Source organism: Peromyscus californicus, unplaced genomic scaffold (genome assembly GCF_007827085.1).
Source record: "Peromyscus californicus insignis strain IS unplaced genomic scaffold, ASM782708v3 Scaffold_5__1_contigs__length_169319896, whole genome shotgun sequence".
NCBI classification, from domain to species: Eukaryota; Metazoa; Chordata; class Mammalia; order Rodentia; family Cricetidae; genus Peromyscus; species Peromyscus californicus.
The window spans coordinates 142,529,862-142,543,280 of NW_026294573.1; the positions used below are offsets into that span (position 1 = coordinate 142,529,862).

The 13,419-nt window shown below is 39.9% G+C and overlaps 1 protein-coding gene across 3 annotated transcripts in view; it reads right to left on the reverse strand.

Annotated features, from left to right (window-relative positions):
- Positions 1–13,419, reverse strand: part of Tox (thymocyte selection associated high mobility group box) — a 313,402-nt gene that overhangs the window by 15,200 nt on the left and 284,783 nt on the right. For all 3 annotated transcript variants that reach the window (XM_052718877.1, XM_052718876.1, XM_052718878.1), the window contains one exon: positions 6,887–6,967. In XM_052718877.1, the coding sequence (XP_052574837.1) occupies positions 6,887–6,967 (81 nt within the window). The remainder of the gene's footprint in view (positions 1–6,886; positions 6,968–13,419) is intronic.

A 13,419-nucleotide genomic window follows, 5' to 3' on the forward strand; every position in this document is an offset into this window, starting at 1 on the left:
TTCTTGTTTTCAGTACTGACCAATACTTGATGCATTGAAAATTAAACAAAATTTATGCACCTCCTCTATTGTACATTGTTACTTCTGGGAAGCAAATCCTTCTTGGCCCTTGCAGGTGATTAACTTACACCCTGAAGCATGAGATTTTATTATCTTTAAATCACGATCTTGGCTCAGAGCTTCAAATTTTATGTTAACAGTCATAAAACGATCCATCCCATTTGCAAATTCGCACTTCCTATTTGTATCAATTGCTCTCTACAGCATGATTTCTGTGAGTTTATCTCATTCTCCAAAAAGAAAACATTTCTTTATTTCTAATTTACTCTCCTTTAATTGAAACCAGGTCTTGAGTTTCTTTATTATTGATAACTTAATTAATTTGCTTAAATACCATCCTGTTCTATATGTTTTTTAAAGAAGTGTTTTTACTGTGCTTTCTAAGCTTTGACACCCAATCCTTCTTAAGGTAGAGAGGAAACCTCACTGGTTGCAGCAGTAGTAAGCACCTGTTTTCCCAGTGCAACTACAGTGAGGTGGGCAGAGACAAGAGAATCCCAGAAACTCACAGGCCTGGAGAGCCCAGCACACCCAGCAGCGAACAAGACAGCCTGTCACCAACATTAGGTGGGTGGGGACCCACACTGAGATTGTCCCCTATCACATGCATCACTGTGGCATGAACCCCCTTATACAAACATGCACACATGCACACTGTAAGCACACATGCATACCACACACACACACATACACACACACACACACACACACACACACACACACACACACACACACACACATTGACTTGCCGCTTGTGCTGCCTAGTTTTATGCCAACTTGACACAAGCTAGAATCATTGGAGTAGAGGGAGCCTTAGTTGAGAAAATGCCTCTATATGATAGGGCTCTAAGCAAACACGTAGGGCATGTTCTTAATTAGTGATTAATGTGAATGAGCCCAGTCCATTATCCCTGGGCTGGTTGTCCTGGGCTCTAGGAGAAAGTAGGCTGAGCAAGCCATGTGGAGCAAGCCAGTGAGCAGAACTCTTCCATGGCTTCCTTGTCAGCTCCCACCTCCAGGACTCTGGTATGTAAGCCAAATAAACCCTTTTCTCCCCAAGTTGCTTTTGGTCATGGTGTTTTATCACAGCAACAGTACCCCTAACACCACTTTTACATAAAAGAATGTGTTGAACATACGATGGGTGGCCTCAAACAATGAAGTGACTACTTTTACTTATCAGTAAAAGGTTCCCAAAGACTTTCTCCTGAGCTGGCATCTGAGCTAGCTTCTCATCTGGGACTGCTGCTGTCACAGGGGATATTTGGGAATTTCTCTGCTGGAATTCTCTTTAGAGTCTGGGGGACACTATTTTACATATCCTCACACAGCTCTTTTGTCTTTTTGTGGTGAATTCAATTTTTGGAACTAGCTAAAAGTGAGTTGAAGCCAAAGCTGTGGGTTCTATCTTGGTGATGTTTGGAGAAAAGAATGAGGTGTGAAAATAATGTAACAAGATTGATTTTCTAGAGAGCTTCATAAACGTTTCCTTACTGCAGTTCTACACAGGAGTTTCAAAAAAAAAAATTTCTGGAACCCTGGGAGCAATAAAAAAAAAATGAGTTTCTGGCCTCCCAAGGTGACTTTTTTGAATGCAACACTCATTTGGGGAATATAAATCCTGGTCTATGTGGTGAAATGAAAGCATTTCCATTGCTTTAAAGTTCCGTATTGCTTTCAACACAATGATTTAAACTCATGTCTAGGAATTTCTTAGTCTATGGAAAAACTATATTTCCTTAAGCTGTACTTAATAGCCCAACTCAATATGACCTTCCATAGTGAGCAAGGCTGCCTAAGCTAGGAAGAGTCCATTCTCCTCAGGGTCTTCTTTACAGGATTCAAAAAGCCTACTTCAGTTAGGAAGCCTACACAGACAGGTGTATTTTTGTTTATGTTTATAACATTTTTTATCTTTGTAATAAGATGGAGCTACAGACCAAAAAATTAATTAATATTAAAAAATAAATTTAAATAATTAAATTAAAATTAATAAAAATTATTTTTGTAACCTTTAGAGTATCTTTATAAAAAGGTAACTTTGCAACAAAACTGAAACTACAATTCAGCTAACTTTTCAATGAAACACAGTTCTTTTTCTACTACTATGCATACTTAATAATAATATTAAAATGCAGTTATGAATTATTTGTATTTATTAAGAATTTCCCTTGCTCAGCATCCTAAACCAGGCCCTGACTTTTAAATTAAAAAATTTATTTTATCGTGGTAAGAGCACTTAACACAACATCTACTCTTTTCACACATTTTTTATGTGGATAAAAGTTACTGCCCATTGCAGGCATAGCTAATTCATCTTGCTAGCTGGAACTTTATGCCTGTGGGCTAGCAATCCTTCTTTCACCCCCAGCAACTAGCAACCATTTTTCTTACTTTTTAAGTCTATGACCATGACTATTTTAGGTTCTACTTGTGGTGTCATCCAGAACTTGGTCCTTATGTCGCCAACTTACTTCATTTAGCATAATGTCTTCAACTGTAACATTAAGTTACATAGATTTCCTTATTTTATTCTGGAAAGTTTATTTAAAAGGTCCTGTGATCTTCTCTGCTTAATACTGGAGTGAGCTAAGCCTTAGGATGGCTAAGTAACTGTCTGAGGACAAGCAGATAGGAAATGGTTAAGCTGGAACTGGAACTCAGGTTCCTTTGCTATCAGTGGCTGCTGACTTCTCTGCCCCCTTGCCCCTGAAGTTTTTTCAGATTGACAATGATGTCCTCTATGAAGTCCTTTAAAACTGTTCCTTTAATGACTATAGAAAAAACAGATGAAGGTACCTCAGAAACCCCTCTAGCTACTTAATCACAGCCTTCATTTTTGCTTTTAAAAAGTTTCAAGGAAAAGAGATTGTCATATCTAACACTTTGAGACTTTGACAACCACCCCTGCCCTGGGGCCTCTCCTTTAAAATGCTCCCTCACTTGTTCTACAGTCAAAGCAAATGCAATGTGGGTAGCGCTCTGCCCAGTGTCTTGTGTGAACTCAAACATCCTCAGGTCTATGTGTATGAGTATAATAAATGTAAATCCTCCTCTCTATTACTATTTTTTAAGCTCAGGCCTTCCAGTATTTTTCCTTTTAAACGTCTTTTAAATAATCATGCTTATATTAGTAATTCTGGGCTTTCCCAGCACTGTTTGCACACAGAACTCAAGTTGAAGCCCCCAGCAACTCTATCATACTTGGGCAGTAGTAATACCAGTAGAGGCTGGTATTCTGGTTCTTTTACTGCCCTACATGACTAAGTAAAATAGTACTCACTTGGAGTACTGTGACGCTGGGTAGGGATTCCAGCATTGTGCAGGTCCCCCTTCCTCAGGCCTCTGGTTAGACTCTGACAGTGATGGCGTGGTGTTGAGAGGGGACAGTCTTCTAGATGCCAGCCTCGTTTGAGCCAAGCAGCTTGCCTCTTCGTAATAGATAAGAGCTGGCATAGAAGTTTTTTAGGAACCATGGAAGAGGTATAGGTACTAAGAGAAAAGCCTAGAAGCTCTAGAATAAGACTCCACTGTGAGTCCTCAAGGTAGGCAAGACATCTGATTTCTGCTTGGGAGTAAGACCTAACCGTACAGAGTATGGCGGTTCTGATATCAACAGGATTCTAAGAAAAGTGCCTAATATGAGTGGTTTATGAGGGGCCACTCAGCAGCAAGGAACCATTTCTACTTAGGCTATTAATGGGGGTAAGTTCCAAAGATGTATCAGGACTGTGACTTTGAAGTACAGAGGTGAGAATAGTCACTTACTATCCTTGGGATAGTTTCTTTTGGGTAGACTTCAATTTCACTCAAGCCTGGGGCAGTGTTAAGGGACATATGGATACATTCCACATCATAGCAGTAACCTGAAGACTAAGAGGTGCCATTGCCACCACTCAGGTTCACGGATGTTTCTATTTTTGATTATATTCTGTTAGAAGCAGCTAATTTTAGAGAATAACTTCAAGTCTTCTGAATATCAAGAAACATTCCACAGGGACCTGCCTATCTGTGTTTGTCTTTCAGCACCTTCCAGTGAGCCTGACATGGAGCAGCATTCTGCCGGCCTGGGCTGGTACACAGTTTGGCCTGGAGTGGAAACAGTGTGCAGTAGCAGACTTAGGTATGGCCACACATGAGAGAGATCTATCAGCTCAGGGTGCATGAGAAATGGATACACTAAATAGAAAATAACCAGGCTAAGTGTGGACTTGTGGAGATGAGAAATGAAGAGGCTGGCAAGGACCCAGGAAAGCAGATGTGAGGCTAACATAGTGATTCATGGATGGATGGAGAGAGAGAGAGAGAGAGAGAGAGAGAGAGAGAGAGAGAGAGAGAGAGAGAGAGAAAGAAAGAAAGAAAGAAAGAAAGAAAGAAAGAAAGAAAGAAAGAAAGAAAGAAAGAAAGAAAGAAAAAGAAAGAGAAGATGGTATGTCATGCATGGGCAATGGGGACTTGGAGGGTGCAGGACAGTGGTATGTTTAGGGCCCTGAGTAACATGGTCCAGAGAAAGACAAGGATCAAACAGAAGCGACACTGTCTTGACAGGACTCACTGTTTTCTTCTCAGGTGGAATGCTGGTAATTAAGTCTATTCCAAGGAACAAAGCATGTGGATTAAGGGAGCACTTTCTCATAAAGGGAGCTTTTAAATCTCAGTTCCCTACCAATGCCCATTCAGCCACCTTCCTTTGCACCAAGAATAAATCCTAGCTCCTTTCATGGCCTTGCATAGCATCCATGCAGTCCCTGTAATCATGCAGGTCTGGCCACACTAACCTCCTCTGAGATGCTGTCCTCCCTTCCCATTGAGCATTTTGTTTCTGTGAGGTCTAGTCTTCTGTGGACCCTCAACTCCAAGGGCACGTTTTCCAAGAGGCCTCTGCAAATCAGTCTAGCCAAGCTTTTGCAATGTGGCCTTGGAGTGGCCTTCCATGACCAAAACATGTATTTTATAGAAAGAGTCTAGGTTGCTTGTTGTCTACTGCCTGTCATAAGGTTACATACACATGATCGGGAAAATTTGCCAACATATCCATGAATTAGTGAATAAAAATGAATGGAACCTGACTGGCACATGGTGGGTTCTTGGAATTATAATTACCTGTTTGTTGCCTTAAATTTATAATACGGTACAAGACTGTAACATGGAAAGACAGATGTTTCCCTTTGAGTGGTCCTTCTTTGCCTCACCATAATTAAAATGGAAAAGCACTAGGTTTTTAGACATGGTGTGACGTGCTCTGGGAGGTAGGCTGTGGATTTTCTGTAGTTGTGGAGAAGGCTATGTAGCAAATATTTGCTCACATATGGCATTTCAGGGTCATCTCTCTGACCCATGGAGACTGATTGAAACTTTCCTTCAATTTGTACACACATCATAGAGAACCATACATAAATAGAAATTCAACAGCTCCAGCAAAATTCCTAAAGAGAGGAAAAATGTCAGAGTAAGCAGTAAAAAATGTGCTTGGTTTCTTAAATGTAGAAATGGCAATTTGCAGCATTTATATAAATTGCCATGTTCTGAGGGTTGCAGCTTGGAGACTGAACAGGGAGTAAAGCTGCATGCAGCTAATAGCAAATCTGGTGACGCATGCTTTGGAAGTGAAGGCTTAGTCAGTACTGTGGCACCATTGTGGCAAGAGGGCATGACATTGGCTAGAGGGCTTTGCATGAGGGCCGACACGTCTCGTGTTGGTTTTCATGGAAAATCACTCCAGCTGCATTCTCTCATATTTGGGGCATATGAATTTGCTGACATCACTGTGGCTAATGATGAGATGGATGTGATGGGGGCTTCCTTAAAATTTTCTGAGCGGTCTCTGATTTCTGCATGTACACTGAAATGTAAGTTCAGTTGAATATACAAGTACGTTTAAAAGGAGTTAGACAAATTAGAAAGTGGGGATCTGGAATGGCACAGTAAGAAAGAAAAATTTCATTTTAAAACATACACAGTAAGTTTCCTGCAACATCATTGCTTTGATGTGAAGCAGGTTGGAGAAGAGCAATACCGTGCTGGCGTCTTTATGCATTTGTAGTTTGCCTTCTTTTCTCCTCCCTGCACCATTGTGCTCAGTATTTCTGTTGATAAACACCTAATGTATGTGCCTTTTAGAGGGTTGCTAGAACAGAAGTGGATATTTGTGGATGAAAAAAGGAAAGCATTTTTCGTGGACAAATGCAATGAAGCCCAGAGCCTATGGCCATAATGAGTAAAATACTAGCAATCTGAATTTGACAAGCTGATATGTCAAGTCCTAGATGCAGCCCTGTTGCTCTGTAGTCACCCCCCCCCCCCCCGCCCCGGGACTCTACCAAGGGAAATGTGTTTTTAGTAACATGAAACTGAACAGAGTCAACTCTCTAGTAAATGTAATAAGCAAGAACCAACATAAGATATTCTGAAGCACAAAGTATTTTTCAGTACACTCACTTAAAAACAGAATGATGGGACTTGGTATCCTGGTCCCAATATAATGAGAGTAGAAACTGAAGTGGGTGGTATCTCCTCAGGAGAGGTCCACACAGTGGAAGGAAGGTATGAGTTAGACTGGGGTCAGCTTCTGATTAAGACTGTGCTGTGTTTAACTGCAAAACCAACAATCCACAGGTAGACGGTGTCTACCAAGGCCAGCTACAGCTCTGGTCTTCCAAGGGTGAACATATCTCCACAACACAGGTTTGTTTAAGATGTACTTTTTTTTTCTAACAAAGAAAATGTTATGGAAATGCTACCATGATCATTTACACTTTTAAGTCACTATTAGAGTCTGCGTGGAGATGGCCACAGTCTGTCACAGTGTCACACAATCACATGTTACCTTGGATACAAGGCTGGCTCTGTATGCTGCTAGTTGCTTCAGGTACTCCTTCTTTGCAGCCTCGGTTTTCTTCTTATAGACCTGTGACAGCGCAGAAAGTCTTAAATTAGACCAGGCATTTGCTTTTGTTTTGAGGGACGGACAATACAGAATGGTAATTGTACACACATACAGATAATTTTATAATAATATATAGCTCCCAAAGAATGTGTTTTCTTCCTGAAACAGGTTTGAAAGAAGAAGGAGAATAGACTCTGTAAGAAAAGAATCAACAATTGCAAATTTTTGCATTTTTCAGAATGTGTATGAAAGGATCTGTGAGCATGGAAATAAACGGCAGCATTGATGAAGGCTTCCTGAGGAGCCTCGCCCAGGAATAAGACGCTCATATTTATACAGCAGGCAGTAACTCAACAACATAGTAATATTCTAACATTTGTGCTCCATGCGGAACACAAAGCTGAAATGGGATTCAAGGATGATATGTGCTTCTTAGTATGAAAATCAACAGACAGGTATTGGCAGTTGTGAGATCATCACAATTTTAAGAGCCTCTAAGTTATATTTCCAAGGATTTGGGAGTCAAGAATGGCAGGCAAGGGTACACTGGGACTGGAATGGGATGGTGAGTGGCTAGGGACACAACCTGTCACACTATGTGACATGCGCATCATGTACTTTGCAACAGGAACATGGTTGACACAGATGACAGCCGGGTAGACCTCATAAAAGTCATCTGCAATGAACAGATACTCATAGAGGCTTGAAAACCAAAGTAAAAGCAGTGGAAACTGGGACCTGAGAAGTGACCAGCCAGAGGTTACCGTGCTTTACTTAAAGAGGATACACTGGGGTATAAAGGGGTTCATCTTCTTCCCTGAGGCTGAGTTTTAAAGGTTCCGAAGTTCTGCAATCTTTTAAAATCAGCCTAAATGAACAAAATCCTCTTCAACATTTATCGTGGAAATGGAAATGTGTTCCCCCTGCTGTGACTGTTAGCCAGACTGAGGTTAATATTGAGAAGTGGTGTAGAATCTGTTGGGGCAGTTAAATAAGGATATGCCTAAGGCCAAGAAGCCTGCAGTAGAGGGCAACATTTACTTTCTAGAGACAGGGGTTTGCTGTGCCGGACTCTGAAATTTGACATGTGAGAAGTATTATTTACTCATGAATATTGTAACTCCAGCAGAGCATTTTGCCCAGGTAAACAAATAACTACACTTGCAGCTGAACTGTAACAAGACCTATGAAATGAATGTGATTATTCCCCTTAATAATAAGGAGGGGGAGGCCTGCAGCTTTGACTTTCCCATCTACAATTTTACATAGAAAAACTAATTAAAGCAAAGATGCATTAATCAGTGCAATATTATCATTTGGTCATCCCACTATCTTTACTAAATAAGAAATCAAAGAAGAGCAGGAATCCTATTTAGGAGTTTTCCTATTGCTTGCAATAAAATAGTTAATGTATCTTTTGATTGAAGCACAGGAGTGTCATAAATTTACAGGACTATTGCAGAATTCAAATCCAGAATCTTCTGCTGAAATTCTCATGTGACTACAAATGACTGCTAGAGTAAAGCATTTGAACATTATGACCCTGCTTGGTCCAGTCACATTTAGAAACAGAGCGCTTATGATCTTTATTGATTGAGTCCTTTTCTTTTCTGCGAGAGATTCCTCCTACTAGTTTTTCCTTAAGCCCATTTCTCCATGTGTAAATAATGGCTTTCAGCACACTCTTTAACTTATTACCTTAAAGCGGTTCTGAGGGGCTGGAGTGACAGCTCCGTGGTAAGAGTGCTTGCACACTAGCATGAGGGCTTGCTTTTGAATCTCCAGACTGGGAATTTCTCAGCATGTCTGTACATGCCTGTGACCCCCAGCATCATGGGGTAGAGACAGAGATCCTGACAGCAGAGCTTGCTGGCCCACTGGCCTAGCAGAAATGGCAAACTTCCTATTCAGAAAGAGACCTTGTCTCAAGACAATAAGGCAGACAGCAATAAAGGAAGAGGTGCAGAGTCCTTTTCTGAATTTTGCATGCATGCATAGGGGCATATGTGCCTACACACTCAAGTACATGCATGAAACACACACACACACACACACACACACACACACACACACACACACACACACACACGATGGTTTTGAGAGCTATTTTCTCCCATACATACAGACATCTTAGAAACTTTTGAGGAAAATATCTAGTAGACAAATCTTTGACACTTCCAAGTGTCCTAAATAATTATATCATTATTTCAATTAATATGCTATATTGTGTGTCCCATTAGCTAATTAGTATTCATTTAGTTTTTAGAGAGAATTATAACATATGTTGGTCTCTAGCCTTGCCCAAAGTATTGTTTCCTAAGTAGCAAAGGTAAGGTGGCATGATTCTAGCATTTCCTGTCTTTCTTTCATTTGGTTTCTATTAGAACCACAATAGTGTAAGCATCCAGCTAACATCACACAAAGTGTTATCATTCCTGCAATGTGTTGATTAACAACTCGGACAGAGAGGTGTGTAACTCCCCCACTTCAGGCTGAACCTACGGCGTGGTTCCACCCAGGATCGATACTGTTATGGGATACCTGACTAGCATTCAGAGATCCCTGTTTCACAAATGGCTCCCCATTGGCTATTGATGATGGGCTATGTTGGGATCACTGTGTAAGTGCCTAAACACCACTTTAGGGACATGTAAGCTCATCACTTCACATTATGTGGATTGATGGGTCCACATGCTCCCAAATAGCTGCAGATGTTTAGAGGGAGAATTCAAAGGGGGGTCATTTCAGGAAGTGTATTTCTATAATTGTGTTTAAGGGAGGGTAGCCCAGATCAGAGCGAAAATCTGAGGTTGTCTACCCAGTAATAATTAGACCCTCCACCTTCAAGAACTGCTTAATTGTTCCAATACTACACACTGTGTGTGCCTCTCTGATGCTGCTCTCTAAAACTGGACTAGGGTGCTGTTTGAGTCCTATATTAATGGAAATGTCCAAAGACCTCAAACCTAAGAGAATGATATTCATATATAAGAATTCAAAGGAAGTAGGGGAAATTCTTACTTTAGAACAAAAATTTCAAGATAACTGATAAAAAGTTCCTAAAAGATGTTTCAAAACTTCCAAGTTATGGATGGAGAAAGCCCTTTGTTTGCAGAAACCAAAGGGGTTGTGGGATTGCATTCAGCAGCGAGCAATCACCTCAGTGATCAAACGCACAGGCCTGACCTGTGAGGATGGATCTGATTTATTTCAAAGTTAAGTTTGAGAAAGACACAATTTCTCTCAGGAAAGACAAATATTTTAAAGGTATGTGATTCATACAGTAAATATTAGTGTTCTGCTGAGCTACAAAATGGCTTCCAAATGGGCCACAGCTGTTTGAAATAAAGTCCAAAGTTGGCCAGAAGTAGATTTAAAAATCATAATACATCATTTATCATTTCCCCAACTCATCCAAACACTTTTGAATTCATCCTGCCTTAACATAGTTATATGCTGTGGTTTGTTATTCCAAGAAAGCTACCATTTCCTATCTAAGGATTGCATCTTGTTGGTTAAACTAAAACATGTATAACAGCTAACCCAAAACACACATAGATAGACATCAGATATCAGTTCTGGAGAACCCAGATCCTTTTCACATGATTCTGTGACTCACCGAATGCTCTAAATACCATGGAGTATGTGTGTTTTTATAGGCTGATAATCCCTAATTAAAATCAGCAGTCCAATGTCAGTGAATATGACACACTTAAACAGAAAATTTTTTTATGCAATCTGTCAGTTCACTCTTGCATTCTTCTTCTACAAACAATCCCCCCAGCTAATGGAGAAAAGCAAAATCATATAAATACTAGCTAATTCCCTCTTCCTTCCTTCTTTCTGGCTCGGGCTCATAATCTCTAGTCAGTTTTCTTCAACAGTTGTTAGAGTCATAGAAGAAAAGGTGCAAAGTCCTTCTCACTTTGAATTCTACTCAAACCCCATTTAAAACTGACAAGGTGTTTTCCTTTTTGGATAAGTACAAATGTCTTTTTTTTCCCACTACCATTACTTATTTATAGAAAATGCTTAGCAACAGAATTATGTATGAATAAGAATAACTTCATCACACTCCCAAAGACACAGTTCAGAAACTTCTCGTGCATACCCCCTTTCAGGGATGCCATTGTTTAGGTCAGTTGGAGAAAACGCATCAGTCCTTTACACACAGCTTGGCCCTTAAATGTGGTTACCTTTCCATCTTGTCTAACTTGCTTACATTTTCTTAAGGATGCCTAACTGGAAAGACTTAAGGTAGTGTTCAGAGGATCGAAAAAAATTACAGGATGTGACAAAAATCTCGCTATTGATTCCTTCTGAAGATGGTGTGATACAACTGAAGGATCTTGGCCATGTTGACGTCACCTGTTCCCGACCGGTAGGGATCAGAAACAGGCAGTGTGGCTTTAGAGGTGGCTATAAAACATATCTGTTGATGTATCCAATGAAGATGACTAGCTGAATATCATGTTGTTCAGTTACTCTTAATCAATAGACTGGCTCCTATGCGCCTAATGCATTGTGAAGCATGAAGGGTGCAGAAACAAAATAGCATTTGAATTTATGCTTTGGTTATATATTTCTTGTTGTTGTTGTGATCAGGCACTTTCTTTTATACATCTTTAGTTCCTCCAACAAGAATGTTGCCTCGGTATTATTTTACAGAACAGGAAACACAGACACAGACACACACAGACACACACACACACACACACACACACACACAAAAGAAAAAAAAACAACAGTGAAATACGGCAGAATCAGGAGTGAATCAAAGTAATCTGGTGGCAGGCATCTATGTTTGCTCACTGTCTCCCCCTAGCCGTGAAAATATCCTCAGATACCTCTTGAAATTAGAAATTATGAGAGTCTCATGGCAGAAGCCCAGCATGCAGGATAGCATCTGATACATAATAGGTGCTCAGGAAACACAGCCAGATATCACCAAAAGATAGGACAGGATTCTGAGAAATGTGTCGGCAGGTGATACTGTTCCTGTGTTGACATAACAGGGTGCACTTACATAAACTAAAATAGCTGCAATGGCACAAGGCCACTGTTGTCCACAGAGCCCATATTGACAGAAGTAGTATTATGCAGCCTGTGACAGTATTTGTTGGATGAAAGTTCTTGCAATGGGGTTTCACGTTTTATGAGTCAGCATAAGCATGGATGGTAAGGATAAATTACTAAAGTGCATCTTCTAAAATAAAACATACCTCACTGGGAACAGAGAAGTTAATAGACAGATATGTGACCTATCCCAAACATATGTACAAGTGATAAGTTGTAACAGACTTGAATGGAGTGAATATCATATTGGAGTTATCTCCTCATCAAAGCTATGGAAACTTTCAAATGAATTATTAGCTCCCACTGTGTATAGTGTATAAATATTCACACACCTGTATTACTCATGTTTATGCCCACAGTACTGTGAAACATTCTCATTAATGTATCAGCATGTATATGTATATACAAATACTTGGCTTTAGAAGTAAAATATGCTTAACATTTCAAGTTATAATCTAATTGCTCACTTGCAAATTTCTATGAATATAAATTTTTCTTACATGCTATGGTCTTTATTTTTTGCTAATTAAAATTTTCTTCATATATTATTTGAATATTGTATGTTTTTCAAGAATAATTATTTTTATATTATTATTGTTTCTTTCTGAGATTATCATATATTAGTACAATGTATTTTCATCATATCTCCCCCTCCATATCCCCTCCAACTCCTCCTGTGTCCTTCTTGACATCTCCCTGTCAAATTCATGTCCTCTTCCTTTACGAATGTGTGTGTGTGTGTGTGTGTGTGTGTGTGTGTGTGTGTGTGTGTTAAGTCCCACCCTGTGTACTTAGGTATAGAGCCTAGGTTTCTGAATGAACAATTGCTTTATCTATGCTTTATGCTTCATCTTTTAGAAAGTAGGAAACACAGCATGTTTATAAGTAAATGGCTAAGATAAACTTACACATGTGCCAGTGCTATAGTGTGGCAGGGTTTTCATGAACCTTAAGTATGGCTGGCATAAAATCCAGACTTTGTCCTAAGATAAGGGGCAAAAACCACAGCAGCATTTATATAGTGGGTGTCTGAGCACCAATGAGGAGTAAATGATTTGATTCCGAGGGCTCCGAGAATTTGTCAGCTGCTTCCTAAGTATAATTCTGGCTCTTCATATCCCTGCTGCTTCTAATTTAGCAGGACAGGCTCATAATTGAAGCAAATTAACTATTTACACTTGCCCCTCTACCAGGGAAGAAGACACAGCAGCAGGAAGAAGAAGGAGGAAATTACATTCTCTCACTTGTGTCAGATCTGCCCTTATATAAACACATTAACAGTAATTTCATGAGGCGTCAAACATAGGAATAAATACTGAGAGATAAAATAATGAGGTGCTGCTATTGAGCTGAACTGCTGGGGCTAATATCCTTGGATATGAATTATGCATCCCGAA